Raw genomic sequence first — 25,878 nt, forward strand, 5'->3', positions numbered from 1 at the left:
AGATATTAAGGGTTCCATCACAAAATACACTTCACCACAACCTTCCAATAGCAATGAATCCGAAAGCAATCCCACTGTTGTCCTTACATTCAAAACTTTACTGACCACATATCAAAAGTTCTAAAGAAATATAACGTCAAAACCAGATTTACCACTTGCCCAAGAATCTATCAAGGTCTTCGATCCCTCAAAGACAAAATTCTTTTGAGATGCCAGGAGTTTACAGCATTCCATGCATGTGCGCCAAAGAATACATTTGAGAGACCGGACGAAAAATATCAATTAGGCATGAAAGAACATGAAAGAGCCTTAAGACCAAAACAAATAAACTCATCAGCAGTTGCCGAACACAATCACGAAACCGGGCATAAAATTTTACAACAAACAATATATAAGCAGGTACAGTTTCAGTCAAGCTCTGAAGAAGCCATCAGGATGAATGGCGAAACGTTAGCTAGTTCGACTTAACAAAAACCGACGCAGGAGGAATCCAGAAGTTTAAAAAAAAAATCAATTTTGATTGGCTAAAACCATTCTGGTGTGAAATTTTAATTCAAAAAATATTATATCTGGTTGGTTTCCACATATATGAGTTTTTCGGTTTTATTTTAACTTACTGATGACGACGATGTGTGAGATGTAATCAGGTTGTATAGTAAACATCTCGTTTTTCTTCTTGCAATTTCCGACACCGTTGCACTTGATCACCTTGATGTCTTTGTAGTTGATAGGAGCTACAGGTGTTACGTCCAGGCGCTATAAACAAAAATATAATAACTACAAAGTTACTTATATTATTATTTACAGGAGAGATATCAACAGAATACAGCTTGTCCGCAAAGCATGCCTTCGATTATTTTTGACATTAAAGGAAACGAAGTGACTTTCTATAAAGATTAGCAGAATAAAATTCGATATCGAACAGATATGCAAACTCTTTATTTAAGATTTCGTTGCTACATATCTCTTCAATGTCGTTTAGAGTAAGACAAATTTTAGGAATACGTTATACCTACACCTCAACACCTACTTCTTTAAAAATAAATTGTGCACAGAATTAAAGATCCTCATTGAAGAACTTATTAAATTAAAATCACTTAATTTTCTGTGTTAAAGTGCAATTCTACGATTTAAAAACCTAAAAAACAAAGATTTTATTTAGCGAGAGGTGTATTTGTGACAGTGAGATTTCATATATCTCTTAACATTGTTTCTTTAGACTTTAACACTGACCATATTAAATAAATAAATATTGTTTCACGCAAATATTGCCCATATTTTAAACAACTGAAAAACATTATCAGTATTTGCATTTAAATATGAAAATATCCTTTAAGGTAATACTGTATGAATGGCTTATCTCTTTTCTCTGTTTTTTTTTCTATTTAATTTTTACCATAAGAAGTTTTCAGTTAATATCACACTACACTTTTTATAATCTGTTTTTGTAGAGGATATAGAATAGTTTTGTATTTTGAATGGCCTACTGGAGTAGGTATTATATAAAAAAGAATGTAGCTAATCTGGAATCTTTTTTAGATTCTTTTTTTATTATAGATATTCAATTTCAGCCTCATTTTTGCTTGTAAAATTGGATATAGCTACTGTTACTGAATATACAAACACTTGCAGGAAATAAACTACTATTATTATTTGTGTATTTTCTTGTTGAATATTATAAACTTGCTAATAAGAAGAACGTGAAAAATCGGATCTTTAATAAGAAATTATTTTAATAATTTGTGTGGACTTCGCTAAACTTGCACTACGCTTAATACACTTTAGTTTCAATTATTATCAGTTTATTAATCTATTAAAATACTAATTTCTACAATAAGGTAAGGTTTAGTGTTTTTCCCAGGTATCCCGCAGTTATAATACTAATCAAACCTATAGAAACCTTGTAGAATCGGCAGAAACCGTTCGACAAATAGCTGCATGTTTCTGTGGTTAGGTATGTAAATCTCCGAACAAAGAAAATACAGATTTTATCGTGAAACTCTATTTTGAAAAGTAAAGGAAATTACATGCAGGGAATGCTACTTGCGTCCTGAAGGAGAATCCAAGTGATAATGCCGATATTCTAAAAATGCTCTCCCCAAAAGTAGTTTCTATCATGTAACACATTCGGATAATCTCTAGTCTGAGAATAATACATACTACCACAAATAACAAAATGAAACTAAAAATTACAAGGAAAATATATCTGCGACAATTGAACTGTACGGTATGGCCTGTCTCAATCTTCATCGTGCTGATTTTTGTCCGCAATTATGAAAGTTACCTGCCGACGGCAGTAAAAGTGGGGTCCGGTAGGTATTAAAGGACAGAACATTAGTGAGGGCCTCTCAAAGGTTTCGGTAATAATATAATTTTTTCGTTTGTTTAAGTGGGTATAATCTTAATAAATTACAACTAGAAAAAAGAATGACATTTAATATATAGAATACATTTATGGCTATACATAATTACATTTTTATCCTAAACGTCTAAATCTAATTCTGTTTCACTATCAGAGTCGTCATTGAGATTATTTATTGTTTTGTGTAGAAATCTCTTCAATTTTTATAATGTACTGAATTTTTCCAGCTCTCAATTAGTATGCTATTAATTACATTTTTTTTCAAATTTATAACACTCAAATTTAAAGTAGGAGTAACATTTTCTGCTCTGCCTGTGATTTTACTTGGTTCCACAAATGCTCTATGGGGTTAAACATGCAAAGTTTTCCAAAAGTTGCGCTTTTTTGTAACTGAAATCAAAATAAATATAATTTTCTAGCAAATATTTCTGGATTGCAGTTTTTTTTATTGTATCCGCATGGTAATCCAAGCTGGAATCCTTAATATTCTTTGCATACAACAGCAAGCAGTTTGGGACAAATCCGTCTTCTGACCCAGCGTGTGTTATAGTGATGCGTTGTTGTTTATTTAAAGGTGCCTTCGTCTGACAGGTTTGAGTGGAATCAACCCATCCTTTCGATACAGTGTCGCGTGTACCTAACCATGTTTCATCAAAGTAAATTATCTATCTGTTGTCTAATCTATATCTTTTAATTTCTTGAAGGTAATTGAATCTCCAATTGCATAATCTGTGTGATTCCATCGCCACTTGCCTTTTGTCTATTACAAACAACTCTATGGAGGGAGGCACGGCTTAAATTTATATTGGTTTCATCTTCTTCTAGCTGCTTTTACAATTTATCCTAGGTATGAACAAATTAGCTTCGATCACGGCAATATATTTTCCTTCTTATTAGGTCCTGATCACTATTGTCTCTACGGCGAGTTTGAAAATCACTACGTTTATTCTTTTTCTTCAATTCTCCGCTATTAATAATATGCGTCAGCGACGCAATTGGCATTTTTGTAAGTAGACAGGTTTCGTTTAAAGCTTCTTGTTGAATAAGTCCTCTGCTGATTAAAGTTTCACACACATTTTTCCCAATGTGTTTTGCATCAAGTGACAAATGATTTCTACGCGACATTGTTATATTCTCGTAAAATAACTTTTTCGAAACGCACAGTAAAAATGATTATTCAACACTGCTACAAATAGTCAACACTGAAGAAATATATCAGAAAGAAAGAAATATACCTGGCCCACCCCTGCCTTGTCACTCAAGTAATGTTATGTGTGTGTTGATGGCTTTACCCAATAACAATAGGTGATAACATCGTTAAAGTTTTATGAGTGGGGATCCGTCAAAAGCTAACACGATTAAGATTGAAAGAGACTATAGTTAATTGCAAGAATTGCTGTGTACAATTTAGGTATTATAGGAGTAATTTTTGTTATTTTATAGAAGCTATTCGAATACCGGGGGAGCCGGTGTAACGGACCCGCTGCCGTCGCGCCATCGTTAAATACTTCCGTTTCATTCTGACCCAATTTTGCTAACGACACGGGTGTTGGAAAATTAGATTTGTCGCATATTTTCGCCAAGTTATATTACCTCGTGACGTGCGTTAATGAAAACATAGAAAATCCATTAAGGGTAACAAACAAAAAGACGCGCGCGCCGGAGGTGGCGGAACGAAATTCATAAATCGGTTTTGTTTCCCGTCCCAGGACGTCGTTGTTCTGGTTTCGAATTCCCTCGGCGGGGCCCTCGCCGCCGGGCGTTTCGATAATAATTTTATTACAATGACGGGACGCCGGCGGTTATCTCGCAGTCTTGCGAGTTAATTACTCGAAAATTGATTACAAACTAATTGAGATATTGGCGCGGTCGGTCTGAAAATAAGGACCCGACGACCTTTCGCGTCACAGGGAGGCGTCGTTTGAGCCGACCACGCGAACTCGTATATTGGGGGACATACAGCGTCACCACTAAATTGCATATCATGCGAACTTTACTTATTAATTACCATTAGCAAATTTTGTTGCTGGTTATAGTGCATCGAAAATAATAAAAAAATTAATTTACGAAAGTTTTTAAATACATGTCAAAATTAATACTTTTATAACAAATATAAAAAAATTAAAATATCGAGGAAAAAAAGTTGTTTCTTTTTCACTTTTCTACAAATATCCGATTTTTCAAAGAATCTAAACTAATCTAGGTTATTTTGGTGCACCCTAATTTAAAAAAATAGGAATCAAACTATTATATAGACTAGACGAAATACTTTAGTAAACTGTTTTCCTTTAAATTTATCTTAACACTCGATTTCAAAGAACATCTGCAAACTCACTGATAGAAATCGTCATCATTTTTAAAAGACATAAAGTTTAGTTGATTTTATTGAAATTCATTTTTATTATTTTTGCTAATGTATTTTTTGACCATTTCTGTACAAGATACATTATAACAAGAAAAAGTAATGTAAATATAAAAACGATTATTTATATGATTTAAAAACCCGTTATACAGCATATAAAGACAAACTGCCTAAACTCATTAATAACTCAAAAAGTCATTGTTTTTTTAAATGCAATTAAGGGCGATAGAAATAATAACACAGGTTTGTGGAAAAGTCTACAAAGGATGAATGGTACAAAGAAGAAATTCTCGATAACGCAAATGCAAAGCAAGGATGGCACGATAAAACGAGAAAAAAAATGATATTGCTAAGAATACCTGCCGAACTGTATGTATCCGCATGAGACCGATGTCAGCGAAATCAGGCGCACAACACTAAATCTAAAATCCAAAAAATCTCATGAACTTGCCGGCATATGGGCGGAAACACTCAAAAAGATAGTAGGTTTTATTGTGAAACCTCTAACTCATATTCTAAATAACTGTATTAATAAAGGGATATTCCTAAAAATTTTAAAAAGACTGTAAACCCTGGAAATTATAGGCCAATCACAAACTTCGAAGAAATATTTCAAAAAAATACGAAAAAAACAGAATTGTTAGCTATCTCGAAAAATTAAAAATTGTACACTATCATCAATTTGAACGGTAAATCCACCCAAGATGCTATTACTACACTGAAAGAAAGAAATCTATAAATCTTTAGATAGAAATCTTAAATCACTTTGTGTTTATTTAGATATTAAGAAAGCATACGATAACGTAAATCACAAGAAGTTGATTGATGTTTTGAAGGGTCTACGATTTAGGGGAGTAGCCTTAAAATTAATATCAAGCTATCTCAGTGTCCGAACGCAATTTGTCATCCAGGATGGTATGCTTAGTTGTTACAGAAAGGTTGAATACGGAAGTGTAATGGATCAAATTCTCTTTGTTTTGTACATTAGCGATATGTTTCGTGTAAACTCAAATGGGAATATTTTGAGTTTTGCAGACGATACCCTGATGTTCTATACTTATGCATTATGCTCAAAAACAACGTCGAAAATAACTTAAAAATGTTGTACAATTACTCTTCCTATAAAGAGCTAACTTCAGACTTTTCAAAAAATGTTTTCCTCCCATTCTCCTGTGATTCGTGTACTTTGCCAAATAGTTTTTGCAAAACTTCCGGATTCCTCCTGCGTCGGTTTTTCCTGAGTCGAAATTTCTGACGTCTCGCAAATCATCCTGTTGGCTTCTTCAGAGCTTGACTGAAACTGGCTCGTATTTTACTCTGTATCTGCTTATATATTGTTTGCGGGGGCGCTAATGACAGGTATAAACCCCGTCTCGGATGACTGATTCCCAAATTGGCGACAGGTGGAGACCTGAGTCGCGGTTAAGATTGTTAGGTTGTTTTTAGATTTCTATAGACTCTTGGAATTTTCGTTGGTAGAAGAACTGATTACATGCAACAATTTTAGTTTTATCGAAAATTTTTTTATTTTTTTTATGCCCGGTTTCATGAGTGTATTCAGCAACAGCTGATGAGTTTATTTGCCTTAGTCGTAAGGCTCTTTCGGGTTCTTTGAGCCTAGTTGTTATTTTTCGTCCGGTCTCTCCAATGAATTCTTTGCCGCATATGCATGGAATGCTGTAAACTCCTGGCATCTCAAATAGAATTTTGTCTTTGACGGACCGCAGATGTTGAGAGATTTTTGGACAAGTGGTAAGTCTGGTTTTGACGTTATACCGACGCAGGAGGAATCCAGAAGTGTTGTAAAAAGTATTACAGTAGCCTGTGGAAGTTTCTTTGAAAAATTGCTTTGCAAAATTTCACAAAACTTGGAGTAAACTCAATGAGTTTATCAATATAAACTTGCGTGCATGGAAATCGGCCCACTGTAAATTTTTGATTTTAGTATATATTTTTTCTAGAAACTATTCAACTGTCCCAAAAAATAAACATGCTATTTGAAAGAGAATTTAATATAAATAGTATCAGTTTAAATTTGTCAAAAGTGCTGATCTTTTATATGCGCAGCTACGGTTAAAGAAATGAAACGTGTTCATGCAGTAGTTATAATGATAGTTACAAACTTGTTATAGACTTAAATTAATCGCCTTTGCAACTGGAATTTTCACATTATTTGTTTATAACGATTTGGATACCGTTTATTGGGTTAGCTTGATGCATACTACACCACAAAATGCCGCTCAAGTTATCACCTTAATCGAAAGTGGACTTCGCCAGCGAGCTGTTGCTCGATAACTGAATTTTCACGCGCTGGCGAAGGGGAATTACAGCGGCTCGTGATGGCTTTATTATGTCAACAATAATAAGAAATCGTCACCTTAATGCGGTTCAAGTGCAACAACAGCTTCATGAAGTTTGAAGAGTGGTTATCAGTCGGTGGAGAGTGAGCAGAAGACTGAAGGAAAATAACTCTACCACAAAAATAACTACAATTAGTCCAAAACTTACTTCAGCTCATCCACAAACACGCCTACGCTTTGCACCGGATCATCTGAATTGGACATTGTACCAATAGGGTTCTGTTTTGTTCTCAGGTAAAACTAGAATATGCTTTTTCGGTAGTAACCGACGAAAAAAAGTGTACCGAAGACCAGGAGAGCGATTGCTTATGAAGGTGGTTCCTGCATGATATGGGGTGCAATTTTTATGGACGCACGAACCGACTCTGTTTTCATCTGTAGGGGCGGCCGTAGTCAAGGGACAGGAGGTTTAGCAGGTACTAAGTACATTGATGATATTTTATCATATCACTTAGTACCATATGTCTAAAAATTCATTTTTATGCATGACAATGCTAGACCGCACATTGCAAGTATCGTGCAAGATTACATTAGTCACTTTTCGAGTTATGAAGTGGCCAACATGCAGTGCAGACCTCAATCCGATCGAATATTTATGGGATGAGCTAAAACGGAGAGTTCGAGCTAGACTTCGTAGTCCAACCTCGATCCTATAGCTTATTGTTGCAGTGGAGCAAGAGTGGCTTGACATTCCACAAGAAACAATAGCGAACTTAATTAGATCTATGCCTAATCGAGTCAGAGATGTTATTGGGACAAGAGGGGGTTATACCCATTATTAAAAAATAAGTGTTGAGTTGCTAATTGTCAAATGCCCTAATAAAAAAAAGTTTATTTGACTCGTGCAGTTATTTTACTATGCTAAACCTGAAAAGCAGAATTAAATTTTAATCAATTTATACTGGTATTAAAGTACACTAAATTGCCTTTCAAACAGCACATTTTGTTTTATCTGAGCAGTAATTTCTCAAAAAAAATAAAATAAATTGAAGTCAAAAGTTCGCAATGGTCCGATTTCTATGCACGCAAGTTACGTTTCCCCCTATTATGTGTTATATAGTGTTATGATAAACTTATTAAAAAATTGAGATCCTTTCTCCAAATATTCAAGAATGCTAGGATATTTTGTGATATAGAACACCTAAAAATGTTGTATAATGCATTGGTCGAACCGCATACGGTCTCTTAGGGTCCACCCAACCCTAATAACTACTACAGGAAAATTGAAATTACCCAAAAATGGATTCTTAAAGTTATATATGATAAACCGCTTATTTATCCTATAGAAGAATTGTATCAAACAGCAAAGATCTAAGATATTAGACAATTATTTTTTGTCAAAATTACGAATTATTATGACTAGCGCAAGGACAGCTTACTTCTATTCGAGCACGATTATTCGACACGATCCTAAAGACAAAAACTGCGAGTAACAAGGTCAGAAAAGTCTATAGGTCAAGTCAGGAATCCTTTTCTTAATTAGTAACAAAAATTATTGCCGTGGTACCTGAAGTAATTTTAAATTATAGACCCTACATTGAATATAAAAAGAAAATAAAAGCATGGGTTATTCAGCAACAAATAGAATTAAAAAATTGTTATTCTATTATTACAACTCATTAAGTTTTTAGTTAAGATCCATAGACTTTGTTCCGATTTTTGCAAGTCTGTTATACATCACATTCTTAAAACTTAAAATTTTATGTATTTATTTTTTGATTTATGTATATTGTTCAGCTCACACACAAATATTCATTTGGTAATATTTCGTGGGCTTCTCAACTATTTATTCACTATTTATGTATCTCTACTTATTTAATATTCTTTAGAATATGTTATTTGTAAATCAACTATTATTATTATTACTATTATTAAACATAAACACACTCACATATAAAGACAAATACAAAACTATTCATTCGCATTCAGTCAAGCTCTGAAGAAGCCAAGAAAAATATTCAAAAACTAAATATAAGCATAATTAAAAAAAATACAACGACTGAGTATGCGATTCATTAAATCCGCTTTAATTATTCATTTTTTTTGTGGAAAACAAAATTACTGTCAAAGTATTCCTGAAGCGAATAAAAACAATTACCAAACAGATACTTTCACTGCTCTTTTCAATTTTTCATTAGAAATATCTTTGACAGATGTCAGCACTCAGTAAAATAATCAGAAACAGATTTTGACATTCTATACCAGCGGAATAGTGATTAAATCATTCATAAAATTATTAGAGTGATGGTAAGTGTGTCTTTTTATAATGAACTTCAATTAGGATAAAATAAACAATGATGGCTGGCAAACGCATAATCCTGTGGCTCAGAAAATGGGGTCTGCCCTCTTTGAATTGTTATTAAATTAAACAAAACTTTAATTGGTTTTAAAATTCTAAAACCATATTAACTTCACATAAACTTAACCACTGTATTGGAGTGAAAAAAATAGAGTGTGGCCGATTTTTTTTTGAAAATACGCACATTTGTAGAAAACCGAAAAAGAAAAAACTTTTTTCAATTAAACTTTTAGATATTTTAATTAAATTTCACCCTTATGATGGTTATTAACGACTAATAACCTAATTTTTCTGACGTTATTTTGAAGTCAACATTTTTAATTTTTGGAACGTTACTTTTTGTTAACGTTATATTAAAGGTTAGAATTGGTCTAGGTGTCTTTCGTAAATTTGTGTTTATCGTAATGTGTTGTTTTGCTCGATATTTTTGAAGATCAACCCCTAATAATACGGACCATGTTTCTTAAACATTTAAAAAAAGATTTAGACCTCCCGCAGCAGAACTAGGACGTCATTGTCACCAAACTGCATTCGCTTTCCAATATTTTGCAAGTTCGAAAAATTAAAAAGAAAACTATGTGCTGAATGTGCTACCAAAATTTAAAAAAAAAATGAGGTGTAAAAAGTCCTCTAATAATCTAATATTTTTTATAATAAATGTCAATGTTGCATGATAGAGTCATTATTTAAAAACTTTCTTAAATTGATTTATTTATTATTTTTGATACACAAACTATACCGAAGATCAAAATTTGCAATAACTGATTAATAAAAAATGTGCCCACACGGCCTCTGCAAGATATATAGGAACGCCCACTGAAACTAAGTAATGTTAATAATCTTTTGCGGAGTAAGCTTGTCGGCAAAAGTGTTGCATCCTTGCCTATCTGAGTCGCAAAATGAAATATTTATTTTAGGCAATCGGAGTATTGCTTCCTTGTCTAGTTCAGTCCGGACCATTTCGACCAGTTCGACAAGAACAAGCGTTATCATCCATAAAAATAAAATTATTGGCAATACCAAAAGAGTATGAAAAGAAAAGAAAACGCAACGGTAAATTGTAAAAAAACTTTAAGAGCAAAATGTAAAACTGGGTGTTTAGAAATTGGTTACCGAAAGTCGTTAGAGTTTAGAAGCAATTAGAAGTTTATTTATTTATTTTTTATATATAAATTATTAGTAATTAGTAAACTTCGGTTGTGAAATTTAAAGTATGAACAAAAAGGTAAACTTCGCTTCCAACCTATGTGGGCAACCGGAACCCCTCCATAATTACTTTTCTCTAAGAACGCAAGATGATGTAACGGTCAAAATTGTTAATAATTTAATTTACCGCCAAGATTTGCTAAGTAAAATAAATGTTGGAGTTTCAAGAGATAGTTCTAGAGTTTTTGATCTACTTTACACAAACACTTCCAGAACTGTGGTTATGTTTGCTTGAAGGTAAGGTAGTAGTAAGCAGTAGATATACTAAGAGATTGTCGAACTTCCGTTGTCTTCATTTTATAAAATAAAGACGATGGAAATTCGAAGACCTCTTTGTATCTCCAGAGTGCTTATGGTTAACGCTTCATTACAAAATCTAATTCATTTGTAGCTATATATTAATAATAAGTTATAATCTTATATAAGTTATAATTTTAGCTACCAAAAAACTTAATAAATAAATAAATAAAAATATATCAAACCGAAATAGAAGATATAGTGTACAGTTCTCAACTGCAGCAATAAAGCTGCTGGGAAGAAGGTAGGTAATTGGACAAGCGGCCCGGAATGAATCAACTTATTCTGTAAAATTTGTGAAAACATTTTTATTGTAACAAAAAATTTGGAAAGGTTAAAACCGATTAATCTGTTTATATTAGCGTAATCTAGAGATGAATTTGGTTGATTTTTAATATCTTACTTATTGTCACATATAAGTTTATTTTTAAAAAATAATAATTTTTTGGAAACGAACGTCTATCTTTATTATCCAGAATATCATTTTTTTATTGAAGCAATATTATGCATTTTGGTAGTGCCAGCAATAAATAAATACAGAAGTACATCGAGATAATTGGCTTGGAGTTCTATGTTTCAAAATTTAATAGGTTTAATTTAAACAAAATATATATATTTACATATTTTTTGTTGGACAAGATATTAATTTTAATTAATTTTCAGTAATTTTGTCAAAAAAAGGTAGATCATACTCACGTTATTTCTTATATTTTGCAAAAATGTGTCAATTAAATATTGGAGTAATTAAACAAGTCCGCTATCTGTGACAAAGGTAACATATTTATCAACATTTGAATTTCGAACTTAAATTGACGAAAAAATGCTAGACCAAGTTGCGCAAAATGAAATTCGCCCCGTAACACATTTACTCATTCTTATAATATGTTGAAAACAATCTACCACAATATTGAAACAATAAAAAACACATAAGCATTATTATGCCGTCAAAGATGAAAACCATAATAGCTGGCAGGAAAGTGCAATATTTTCAATCAGCGAAATAATAGGATATAAATATTTTAACAATAAATTATTTCTTGTTTTATCATAATTCATAACAGATCCCCTATTAAAGCAAAAAATGAAATAAGCCGTTATTTATCTACTATATACATAAAAGTGAATGAATATAAATATTAAAGATATAATAAAGATAATAATCAATACAAAGTATTTAGTGAAAATTTGAAAAATATACAGAATTGAAAAAAAAAGAAACTTTTAATTTAGAAATAATCAAAGTAAAGTCTATAATTTCTTAGTTACTTATTTTAACTAGCATATTATGAAAGATAATGAATCTATCAGTTCATAAAACGTGTATACTTAAAACAATACAATACAACACTTTATTAACAGAAATATACTGCAAATTATTGTCTTTTTAAAGAAAAATTTTTTTTTTATATTAATGGGATCAGCAGCATCATATCATTCTAGATACTCTAGGAAAATGATCTACAAACAATGCTTTTTGATTTGGGTAGGAGAATTAAGACTCCGATATCTAAAATTCAAGGTGTGAATCAGTTCGGTATTTAATTTTTTCCGCAACAAATACTTTTTATAAAATAAAATAAATATGTAAAGTCTACAAATGCACATTTTTAAATTAATCGAATTAATTCATAATTGACTTCTAACTGAAATTTTCAAACGTGAAGGTTGAAAGACATGAAATTATAACACACTTCAACAAATTTCTCCATGTTTGATTGAAAAATTTACCAAAAATATTAATTGAATAGTTTATTACCTTTAAAGAAAGCGGCATTCCCGTATCGGATATTCCGTCACCATCTTCGTGGTCATCGACGACTCCAGAGTCATCTAACGAAGGCTGTTTACCTCCGCTGTTGCTGCTCGCCTGCCTGCTGTGCAGTGCGGCCTTGTTTGGATCTATTAAAAATTAATACTCTCAAAACATCATATTATAATAGCGACATCGTAGAAATACGGAGTGCTTCAGAATTCAGTACAAAGGTAAGGGCATATTTATCAGCCACAAATTAGTCTCCGTTTTTATAATAATAATAAACATTAAGTGGCAGTTTATTATACAATCTCAGGCACATGTACCAGGGATTCCATGCAGTTAAGGTTAAACAGTTCAAGGTTCTGATGTTATATCCGTGAAATATCTGCAGCTCGAAGTCCTTTCTATTTTTAAAAAAACAATATTAATGCTTCATAAATATATAAAGCATACACGGTGAAAATGGCTTCCTTATGCCAAGTGGTGTTTCGCCTATACCTGATCTAGTTCTAAAAATAATATAGTTTGTTTTTTCTTTGTTTAATATCAATTTATTTCCTAGAAACCAGCAATAACCCCTTGCGATAATATCGTTACCTTTATCACTAACCTCGGTAAGACTGTTTCCACCTACAAGCAGGTTGGCTAGTCTAGCATAGCATATTATGCTCTTTTCTTTTTACTTTGTTACAAAATACACGTCATTCACAAAAATGATGAATAAAATTGGGCGAAGAATACTACCTTGTTCTATGCCCAGACCATTTTCCTTAACTAAATAACTGCCATTTTTGGTTTTTTAACATTTTTTTTTCTTCCCTATAAGTGTGATTCAAAGAATTTTAGCACATTGTCTCTTACACCGTATAAATCTATTTTTTTGGCCAATAAATTCCTATCTATACAATCGTATGCTCTAGAAGGATCAAAGCACGTGCCTAAAGCTATTGTTCCTCCTATTGTTTTTATAAATTGAAAGATAGCGGTTTCTGTTGATTTACTTGCTACATACCCATTCTGATGACGATATTTCATAGCGCTTTCACCATGTTTTTTATGTTCTCAACAAAAGGCACTTACCAGGACGAAGTCTTTTATCACTAACGTTTTCAATTCTTCCAGAGTTTTCCAGTTTTCTGTTAGGCACAACAATTTACACATATCATTTTGTAGCATAGCATATTATTTATGCTGTCCACTCACTGCGTTTTGACGAATTATGGAGCATTTATAAGTTTATAATTATCTTGCTCTAAGTGTGAGCCAATAAGTGCATGATTTGCTGTCAATAATGTATTCCGCTCACACTGCCCTTAAGGCTGCGTTTAAAAAAAGATTATTGACAATTTTTGCCGTCAGATCAACAATTTAGTTTAGCTGTTTATATAAAAAAACGGATTGGCTGATTGGCTCATAACAATGACCTAAAAATCTTTGCAATTAATTTTCAAACACCTTATATATCGCCTATTTTTGATATTTTTCAGAGTAATAAACTACATGATGTCCCATGAAACATATTGGGAAAACCAGCTTCCTTAAAATTTTCTTGCATAGTTTATTAATTCTCCTCTATCACGCTTATATTCAAATAATTATATATGATAGAAAATTGCTTTTATTTTGAAAACCTTACCATTTGGGTATAGAAACCTGACTATATGAATTGAAAAACGTGTTAATTGTCTGTCAGAATATTTCACTTTTTTTTGTGGCAAATAGAATTTGAAAAATCTTGCAATTGCAACATGCCGTTTTCCGAAAATGGCTAATGTTCCATCAACGAGGAGACATTCTGTAGTCAGAACCGATATTCGCTAGAATACGTCTACAGCAAAACTCGTGACGGATAACGAGATTGCAGATACAAATTTAAAACTTTTAAATTCCAATATGAAGACGAAGCGAATAATTAACGTTTCGTGTTTTTAATTTGAGAGAGGGGAAAATGTTTAATCGAAGATACTCCTTTATGGTCATGCGATACATTAAAATGCTTTAGCTCGATTCGTTACAATTCTTTCTACAGTTTCCCCAACTTACGCAGTATATTCTGAGGGTGAAGGGTGTCCGAGTATTTGTGGTCAGCGAGTTGGACGTGCTTCTGAGGTACAATCGCAAGTTGTTGAGGGCGAGCAGAGTCCACCTTTTGTTCGTGTCTAGGACTGGGACTAGGACTTGGAGTAACAGACCTGCAGATAACATAATATGTTCTTTCTTTTAAAAGTTAATGATAATAGAATAATAATAATAAAATCAATATCAATAATAATAAAACATTTCACTTGCTTTTCCACACTACACAATGTTAAGCATCGTCTGATAGTATTAAAATTGTGACAGTCACAGACATAAGTAGAATCGTCAAACAACCCTTGCTTATCCAGCATATCCAGCAACAAACACATTACCTGTGTGTGATGAGATATCCAGGCACAATATTCTGTAATTTTCCTTTAAATAGATATTTGTAGTGACAGGTTCCTCATAGGGAGCGGTAGTTCTATAGTTGCAAATATATGACTTTCATGAGTTATAAATAACCGATCATTGACAGTTAAGTAACCCGATTTTCTCGGTACAATAAATATCAGACAATGATAGAAAAAAAAACATCTTCTGGGCGTAACCCAACAAGATACAATGAGGTACAATGCGGCGCCACTATCGCAACGTTGGATTCTAATGAGTGAGGTTAATATGGAGAGGGTCGCATTAAATCGTTTGAGTCACATTGATGGACATTCCCAAATCTTGGTGTAGGACCAATACAATACTTGTTAAATTTTTACAAAATAAAAATTAGTTATTATGCATGTACATAGTTGAGTGTTGAGTATTTACCAAATATTATTTAATATTTATATTAAAGCTGGATAGTAAATATCAATTAATCACAGGTGAAATAATCTGGATAATCGACCTTATTTGTTAATTATGTCAGTAGTTTTCTTAAAATAATTTGGATAGATGGATCATTTTTGGGTTAAAACTTTAGTTAGTCATTGGGTTTTTTGGAGACAAAAAGTTTATTTATTTATTTATTTATTTATGACAAAGGTGCCCTAACATGAAGAACTAACTTCACAATTTACAAGGACACACTAACAATTATACCATTATTTAATTAACAAAGTAAAACTTATAAGTAAGTACCTAAATATATCTACGATAAGCAGAAGATAAAAAAAAATAATAATAATAATAACAATCAAACTTACCAAGCTAAACCAAAACTAACACTGTATATTAAGTGCGTGAATTACAAAAAACAAATGTGAAAAAATAAGGAAAACAAATCAAAAATTAAAATTAATTTATAGAAAAACCCTAATTGCCTGATTTCGAAACGAATTAAGTAATAACGCAAAGATGTCTATGTGCGAAAAATAATTATTGTAATGTCTATGTAAAAGAGATATTGGGGAATTGTTACCTAAGTTTGTATTAAATCTAGGCACGTAAAATAATGAAGGAGTTCTTGTTATAACGACTCTGGCATTGAAGGATAGTTTTTCCAACAGTAAAGGACAGTCAATCCTACTATTAATAAAATTATGCAAAAATATAGCACTGGAGATAATTCTTCTAACAGATAACTTCAGTATATGGTAGAAATTAAGACTAGCTTCATACGAATGAGTTAGTAAGTTACGGTTAAATCTAAAATTTAAATGGAAAACAAACTTTTTTTGTATTCTCTCGATTCTGTCTATGTATTTATGATATTGAGGACTCCATATCACACCGCCATAGTCAAGGTGAAATCGAACGTAGGAATTGTATAGAATAATAAGCGATTTGTGATCCTGAAATTCCTTGCTAACTCTTAATATAAAACCTAAATTTTTATACGCTTTTTTTACTATATTCTCAATGTGGATATCAAAACTTAATTTTACATCTATAGTTATTCCAAGATCCCTAATCTGCTCTACTTTTTTTATTTTGCACCATTGAATGTGTAGTCAAAGTTTATATCATTTATCCGCCTGCTGGACTTAAGACAGTAACATTTATCAATATTTAAAAATAGACGGATTGTTTACACAGTATTCATAAAAACGATCAAGATGTTCTTGAAACTTATGACAGTCGTTAAGGCTTTTCACGGGCGCGTATGATTTCTGATCATCTGCGTATGATGTTGATTTAGCAAAAAGAAAACATTTACTGACATCTGCGATAAACAGTGAAAATAACAATGGTCCCAAATGGGACCCTTGAGGAATTCCAGATGTGATGCGGGTCGTTTGGGATTTTGCAGAATTCAATTCTACAAACTGAGTCCGAGGACTGATGTAGGATTGAAGAATTTTATAAAAGACAACCGTGCACACCGAAATTTTTTAATTTGATCAACATTGTTGGGTGGTGAACCTTATCAAAAGTTTTTGGGAAGTCGGTGTACACAGCATCTATCTGCACCCTATTATCTAACGCCTCAGAAACATCCTGGACATATAGTGAGAGATTGGTAGCAACCGACCTACGCCTAAAAAAACCATGTTGTGTATCTCCAAGAGCATGTTTTAATTTGAAAAATAACTCATTGGTAATTATTAGCTTCCAACATTTTCCCTGGAACGGAAAGAATAGATATAGAATATAGGTAGTTTGTGACGTCAACCTTGCTGCCACTCTTGTGCACAGGTATTATTTTGGCACACTTCCAAATAGTTGGAAACTGCCCTTCAGATAAACTTTTATTGTAAATAATAAAAAGTGGCTGCACTAAAGATTCAGCACATGATTTGAATAATATCGGGGGTAGGTTATCAAGTCCAGGGCCTTTATTTATATCAAGCTTACTTAGCTGGATCCTGATTAAAACAACAGTGTCACATGGCGGTTCTAACAACGGAATTCTCGAAGGAGTTGTATCAGGTTCATAGACACTCGAAAAAAAATCAGAGAATGCTGCACAGATATCTACATTAGTATAAAAACTACGATTTTGATACGTTACTGATTTTGGTATGTTTTTTGATTTTTTTTTATTATTTACAAAGCTCCAGAATGATTTCACATTATCTTTCAGATTACTTTCAGTGTTTTTAACATAGTTTTTGTAGTCTGTGCTTATTGCAGCTCTGACCTTCCTTCTCAAATTAGAGAATATGACATAATCAACAGGATTGTTGTACTTTTTCCATCTTTGGTGTGGTTTATATTTTTCTTTAATAAGCGCTCTCGTACTTGGAATGTACCAAGTAGGAAATTTATTATTTACTTTTTTCTTCGGAACAGTATCCGTGACCACCCCGTAAACCCTTTCATAGAAAATATGTACACAGTCCTCAACTTTCAAGTCTTTAAAAAGATCCAACCACGGAATACGTGACAGCTCTACGTTTATTACGCCATAGTTTGCATACCTGTATTTCAATTTCTCAAAACTACACTTTCCTTTAAGTGATTCCTGTATGTTTGTATCAATCAAAATATCAATACATTTATGTTGAGTAACTCTTTCCACTACAAAAGGGTCCACAGACCTCGTCACGCTAACATTTTTAAAATTACTAAAGACCAAGTCCAAAAATCCTGCATTATCATTAGGGACGCCATTGAATTGATCAACATTAATTAAATTGAAAGAATCAATGAGTGACTCACCATATAATCCAGATATCTCTGAGGGTACGTAACAACTATCGCCACTATCGAATATCCACTTTACTTTCGAAGCATTGTAATCGCCCAAAATAACACATTTTTTTGCAGGACACATCTGCACAATACTAGAAATTTTATTTAGGTGCGCATTGAGATTTTCAACACTTGATTCAGGAGGTGCATATACACAACACAGCAGAATAGACACAGATGCTTGCAGCTTAATTTCCACCCACAGATCCTCAAAAATCCCATCACAGCTCTAATCAAAATGTGCTTCTGATTCGAACTTTTTCGCGACTGCAATAAAAACACCCCCACCATCTTTTTTGTTTGATCTAAGTAGATCTCGATCCAACCTAAAAACTTCGTAATAATTTGTATCAATGAACTCAGAGTCAAAAATATTATTATTGAGCCAAGACTCAGTAACACAGAAAACATCCGCTTGATCAATTAATGTAGATAAATAAAACTCTTGCAATTTTGTTCTCATCCCACCCACATTCTGATATTTAATTTTAAACGCCATTGTTAAAAAAAAACTAGAAAAAACACTATATTAAATTTACGTTAAAATTTTACACACAAGGTCATTTCAGCATGTTTTCAGATAATATTTGTATCACTTTATCCTTATGGTTCAAGTATATTTTGCAGTCAAAAGTCCAGCACTTGGCTCCTGGATTTTTTCTGCAAAAATCGCGGGTTTTCTTGAATAACCCTTTATTTTCAAATGTCAGCTGCTCATTGATGTATATAGCCGAATCATTTCGGGATAATCCTGTTTCATTTAATTTAAGACCTTTCTTTTTCCGGATAGCAGCAATGACAGCATCTTTATCATTTTTGGATTTCATAGTAACAATTATAGAACGCGGAGTCCTGTTATCAGCATTCAGATGGGCAACCCTCTTGTAAGATTGAAAGGTATCCTTTTCGGTACCAAGAGCACCAAAGACTGAGTTAATTACCATACGTAGATCATTTCCGCACTTTTCTGGGATATTATTTATTTCTAGATTATTCATTCTTGCTTGCTGCTGCAGAATATTAACGGATGATTTCAATTCACATACTTGTTTATTTAGATCTGTTACCTTTGACTCAATCTTTGGTATCTCCTTGACTGAATTTTCCATTTCAATCATCTTTTTATTGAAGTCGTCGATCTTCCCTCCAAGGAACTCAATCGAGACCTGTAGATTTGTTTGGGTGGATCTAAGGTCACCAATATTGGACTGCATAACATCGATCTTGTTATTCATATCCACCAGCAACTTTTTTATAGTATTATCGGATTCTGTGTTATCACCGGACAAGCATTGATTACACCGGTGAGAAAATCCCTGAAGTTTAAGTACTTCAGTTGTGTAGGGAGACTCCAAACAGGTATTATGATATTGTTGTTTACAAACAAAACATTCTACGGTCACAGCTGACCGGCCTAATCGCATTTCACATATCTCACAGTTCAATGTCATCTCGACGAGCTCGGATATCGCACAAAAAAAAACGGCAGCAAAAAAAACTAAAAAGTACGATAAGAGATTTAAATTTATTACTATCTCTGGTTGTTTATACACGTTTTTTGTAAAATTACTAATGATAATGAACTAGGATTCACTTGAAACTAATCCACTAAAGTTCCGCGTAATTTTCTATACTTTTGTCGTCAAGATTCGAAATTAATCCGCACTTTAAATCACTGTTTTAACCATTTTATACGGAGCGATAGATAAACGTGTTTTACTTTAACGTGTTCGGTGCAGATGATGTTGTTGGATACATAGTCTGTTAAAGTTATAATTATTATAAAATATGCTTATTATCTATAAAATTTTCAGTTCGTGGACCCAGCTCTTCAAGTGGAGTTACTGGTTGTGATATTATTAAAACCATTTTCTATAAAAGAAGAGAACACTGTGACACTTTAGTGGCAAAAAATATTAAGACTGTTAAGACTTCTTCTCTACCATTGCTTCCAATCCGATTGCACATATTGAATGAGTTCAAACTGTCGGTAGGAAGAACAATATTTCGTCAATCTTGAATTCTTCTGTGGTAAATTTAATCCCGACGGATATGCAGAATATTCCGTACCAAAGCTGGGAAAATTTTGAAGCTCATGTTCAAATAGTAGAACGTAAATGTGGATATGCTGCCAATAGAAAGAATTGTGATAAACTTTGATGACGACAGTGACAGCGAGAGTGAAACAGACCTAGGTTAAAACTTATTTTTCGTTATACTTATTTTTCTCATCTAGTTAGCTAGATAGGGTGTTTCGATAATAAGACGGCGGGTCATACTGTAACAAAAATGCTTATACATTGCATAAGCAAATTAAATATAACCAAATAATACCTTTACGTGGATTGATTAATTATTAAAGAAATCGTCATAATTTTTGAACTTATGAAAGAGTATGCATGATATTGGTATTTGGGGCCTTGTTGAATACAAGTAATCGTGAAGTCCAAACCGATTATTACAAAGCTGATTAACATAAAAAAGTAACACTAGACAGGTAGAAGAAGTGAATATTCATGCATTCAGCCGCTCGAAGCACCGAACGCGTAAGAAAATCCAAAACAAGTGAAAATATGAACTACTGCAGGTGAAAATAACGTGGCGTCGAGAAATGGGTGTCGGAGAAAAACTCGGACACGAATATTTAAAGTGGAGCAAATTGGAGGCAAGTTACGCTTGCAGTAAAACAATGCGGTCACGTTCGCGACGTTTATATTTCATGAAAGGAATCCGGGACGAATCCTCTCGACGAGATTTGCAAGACGTTTATGTTCAAATAGCATTTAGAGTGTTAAAGTGATGCAATTTTTCGACTCGCTTTGTTTTAGCATTTTAATATAAAGGGTGTCACAATAGTGGTTGATATTTTGGAAACAGTTGGAAAATTGGAAAAATTAAAATTGCACAGATGCGTTAGGGTAAAATCGTAATCGTAAAAAATAGTAGGTTTCCTGCTTATCGGCAACAAGAGTTCAACAGCAGCGTAAATATCGAACAGAAATAAATATTTATCTTAAAGTGGGGAAGAGAAAACTGCTTGTCACTAGCGTCACAATAAAAAAATAATATCCGTTCATCGTGTTAGCGGTTTCAGAAGTTTCTTTTTGCATTTTGGTCTTTTTGTGTATTGCATTCCCGGTTGTAAAAATGACAATAAGCTATTTAAAAGATTCTAATGTGATACAATGGAATAAATGTATGCGTTGGATATATGTTGTAAGGAAAAAGCGTATTGCTGAACGAAACATAGGAAATTCCATGTTAATTTTTAGGTGGCCAATATTGCCTCTCCTGTACATTTTATAGAAATGTCGTAATACAACTTTTTGAAAGGGCCGCTATGATTAACTCATGTGCCGAGTTTGAATAAATTATGATGAGCCAATCTTTAGTTATTGAATTAAATATGCGAGCAAAATTAGAAAATTTGTACAGTTTAGGTAATAAATCAAACACCAGTAACATACATTTTGACAATGACAACACGAAAATGCGTGACAGTAACAACGTTTCTATTTGTGATTGTTTGTTATTAAACGCGCTAAATATGCGTTACTCAATTCAAGAAAAAGTAACCATAATTAAGTGGTAGTATACAGGAAATAGTCTTAGAGCAGTGTCAGCAATGCATCACCCGGTATAACACACTATTTTAGCATAGAGATGAAATTGTTTCTTGGCATTACTCAGTTTTTCTTATATAAAGAATGCCGGAGAAGTTTGCAACAATTAATTTACCAGGTATGTAATTTTTCATCCAGATGTTGTTAATTGGTATGCGCTCGTTTTATTGGACATAAATTTAAACAAAATAAACAAAAATAGTTTAAAACTACCTAATTATAACCAAGTCTGCCAAAAATTTTCTTTATATGTTTTCATTAACTACAAATTAATAAACATTATGTAAAAAAAAAAAAGATGGTAATTCTTGGACAAGTTGAAGGTGTGTTTTGACATTATATTATAGCGATTATTTAAAAAATGCAGTCCTTTTATTTTGCGAATTTTTAAACCAAATGGGTACTATTTATAAGCTAAAATTTACAATTGCGGGCGAGACATTTTTGTTTTTATTTTTCAACTTTAAGCTCATCTGCAGTTTAAATGCGACTGTTTGCCAAACGCTTCTTTTTTAATTTTGGTTAGTAATACTTTATACGATATTTTGGCCCAAAAATAACAGTGATAACCTGTCGGGAAGTTTATGGCGTTTTGTGACATAATTGATACCGCCTGCTCCGAAACGGCGACCAGTTTCAACGACGCTTACGATTTCAATATAGCTAAGATCTAGGCCATTTTCATATTTATATTTATTTTCCTTATGAAACCCCTTATATATTTTTTCGTATTTGACCATTAATTCTAAACATATTTTGTATAACATTATGCTACGTCTTTTGCTAGGTCTTTTGAAAAACATCGTACACTATTTGTTTTTTGACGCGGACTTATGATTTTGAACAAAAATATTCTTGGAACTACTGTTTAACTGCTTAAGTGAATACAGTTAATCAGCGCACTCAAAGATGTTTCATATATTGGAGGGAAATGAAGAAATTGTTTTTTTTTATTTTCTTTTACTTCACGCTTTTCCTAGCATCAAATGTTTCCTTTCCTATACCAATATGTCATGGTGTTATGTTGGTTTGAAGAAATATTTTTTTATTGAAATTCAGGATTAACAAAGTATATCTAACAGAAAAAATTATTTAATTAAATGGTCAATGGAAGTACCATATCTTTCAAGCCATATTTGTGATCTATATTCGAAGTTATTTACCAACTTTTTTCATTTTAAAAGTGTTCAATCCGGCACGCCAGGTAATTTTTTCTAATAAACCTAAAATTTTCGGAGTAGTATTCGTATTTTTAAAATTTATAACTCATCTCTAATTTTACTCAAAAAAAAGAAGGTGAATCTCCACCTTGTAGTAACTAAACGTGATAAGTTCACGTTTCAGGTTGCTACCGAGCAAAGATACAAAGAAGCAGTTTTCAGGTAAATGAAATGAAGAGCTGCTGATAGTCTTCCATTGTCAACCACTACATTTTTCAATGTAGACAAGGCGCCTCGCAAAATTCTGTGACTAATAGGTGGACAGCCCTTAATAAAAGATTCTTTGTTTGAAAATATTGGGATTTCAGTCTTCAGTTTTTCATTTTGTAAAATACAGGACTTTACTTTTTGTTTCAAAAATATCATTTTGATTTATAAACATCGCAGTTTTCCGTATATTTTGTTAACACCTGGTATGCTTAAATATTGTGTTGGATTACACTCTTCTAGCAAATTTTCTAAGTGCACACTGATTACTAGCAAAAAAAAAATTGCCCCGTACCCTATTACCACCCCAAATTAATTTTAACAAAGTCTATGGTCTTAAAATATATTTATTTCGTTTTGATAAGAATTTCGGTTATCTATATATAAAAATTGGGCAAGTTTTCATGATGTTTTAACAGCTTAAGACAAATAACTTTGTTTCCTTTTAGTTTACGATATAATATGAATACGCCATTGACGTGAGGATTTGGGGGATAATAGGAGAGAGGAAATTCCTCACTTCTCTCAGTGTGCCATTTTTCATTTAGAAAATTTACATTTAAAGTCTAACCTAACAGAACAATTATACCGACCAAGTTTCAACAAAATATGTAAAATTAAAATATTTATAAATAAAAATGTTATTTTTTAAATAAAATTTAATAAAAATTTATAGAAACTGCGAGAGAAAATCAAAAATGGCCTAATAGAAGTCCCTATATTTTCACACAATAAATATGTTGTTAACAAGGTGATCCATCTCTTGGAGTCACTCTGTATAGATCTGGACCGCAATCAGTTTCGTATTCACAATTTAAATTTCATTTCACCGACATCGCGAGCGGTTACGAGAGAACACGATTTTAAGCAAAAACTAAGTTTATAAAGTTAAACCACCTCGAATTGCGAAAGTTTTGAGTGGCTTTCTTCTTATTAAATCTTGTTAGCTTAAAACGACTCACCTGACGTCACGTCTGGGAGACTGTTTCTTCGGACTGGTCTCACTGCTCCGGTATGTATTGCTTACGTCTTCGTCCGATTTTCCTCCTGCGACGGGATTCGTCGCACTTTTTCGTTTCCGACGTCTCGTCCTTTTTCGCGTATAAGATGAGAGAAGAACCCCCTTCCGGGCGTCGATTTTCTTGATTTTGTGTTTCGACAGTTCTTTGACGTTCAGTGTGGTTGGGTCGAAACTGAACGTCGAGTCTTCTCGATGATCTACCAGTTCTTTTTTACGTTCCTAATAAAAAAAAAACAATATTTACACTGGCATCGAACTTGGAAACGTGAAAGTCAAAGGACACCACTTTCATTATGCAAAATGTGTGCGAACAAGATAAGGAAACCATAAGTGATACGAAGATGGTTAAATTAGAAAAAAATGGAACATTTAAAGGTTAATAACGTGCCGTTGAGAAAAGTAAAAGAATTCCATCACTTCCGAAGATACGCCAATAAAACTTTTGCCGATTTAGTTGTTATTTTTTCTCGTTTTATTTAAAGGGATATAAAAAAATTAAGGATTTTTCGCACTTTTTGAGCTCTACAAGATAGCGTTGACACAATTTAAGTACGTTAGTTTCGGAAACTCATTATAAACTTTATTTTTTCATTTGATCCGTGAAAAAATTACACCTTGTATTAAATAGCAGTTTATATTACGAATACAATGATGTGCGGCACAATATAAACACATTGTTTAAATCACAAAAAGTAGTTTTTATTAAATTTTCAATATTTTGGTATAGGTGGGTTGTAGGAAATCAATATTCAAACATTATTCAAAATATTTTAGAGATAAAAATTCTGGTGCCAGGTATGGGATTAGATCATAGTTATTTCGGTATGAAAGGAAACTGTAAACTTGTAATTAGAATATAGTGTTGTAGAATTGGACGATGAGTTTAACATTTGTTTTATTTATTTACAAAAACAATTAAAACATTGTAAAAAAACTGTTAAAGTTTTCATTTTTTGTCCTTAATTAAAATAGTCTTGATAATTGTCTATTGTTCTTTCTTCAATAAAAATTGTATCCATTATTATGCGGAAATTTATTATTCGGTGTATTGTATGGTTAGATAAAAGACGGTGTTATGTAAAAGTATAACATAATAACACGGTTTGACACATGTCCTCAAGTTTACATATTCTTTTCGGTTCTCTTCACACTGTGGTTTGCCCATAGGATTCGAAAATATCAATTTTATATGATTTAAAATAAGGGGGAAAAAGTGCCTAATAAGTATTGTGTGGTTGTGTGATTTCCTTCACTAAGTTTAAGTGGACCAGAGTATTTTTATCTACGTAGGTACTTAATCTAAAAAATAAGAATTATTTCGAGGATTTCCAAGTGCTATTCTTGGTTAAAAAAAATCTGTATTGATCTTCTAAAATATAAATTAATAAAATTAAAATTATTTAATTAAAACTGATTTATTTGTCCCTTTAATAATAAGATTTCATTTCATGTTTCATAAACTAAATTATTTAATTACAATTTTTACAAAAAGATCAGGATCTTTTTGTAAAAA

At 32.4% G+C, this 25,878-nt stretch overlaps 1 protein-coding gene across 3 annotated transcripts in view; it reads right to left on the minus strand.

The window, feature by feature from the left end:
• LOC132703789 (sodium channel protein 60E-like) overlaps positions 1 to 25,878 on the minus strand; it is a 192,846-nt gene that overhangs the window by 48,449 nt on the left and 118,519 nt on the right. For all 3 annotated transcript variants that reach the window (XR_009619148.1, XM_060673274.1, XM_060673266.1), the window contains exons 8-11: positions 24,307 to 24,584; positions 14,686 to 14,834; positions 12,643 to 12,785; positions 618 to 756 (exon numbers count right to left, since the gene is read on the minus strand). Coding sequence is in view for 2 of the 3 variants with exons in the window: in XM_060673274.1 (XP_060529257.1) it covers positions 618 to 756; positions 12,643 to 12,785; positions 14,686 to 14,834; positions 24,307 to 24,584 (709 nt within the window). In the remaining variant the exon portion in view is untranslated. The remainder of the gene's footprint in view (positions 1 to 617; positions 757 to 12,642; positions 12,786 to 14,685; positions 14,835 to 24,306; positions 24,585 to 25,878) is intronic.

Source organism: Cylas formicarius, unplaced genomic scaffold, assembly GCF_029955315.1.
Source record: "Cylas formicarius isolate icCylForm1 unplaced genomic scaffold, icCylForm1.1 PGA_scaffold_10__41_contigs__length_53128322, whole genome shotgun sequence".
Lineage (NCBI taxonomy): Eukaryota > Metazoa > Arthropoda > Insecta > Coleoptera > Brentidae > Cylas > Cylas formicarius.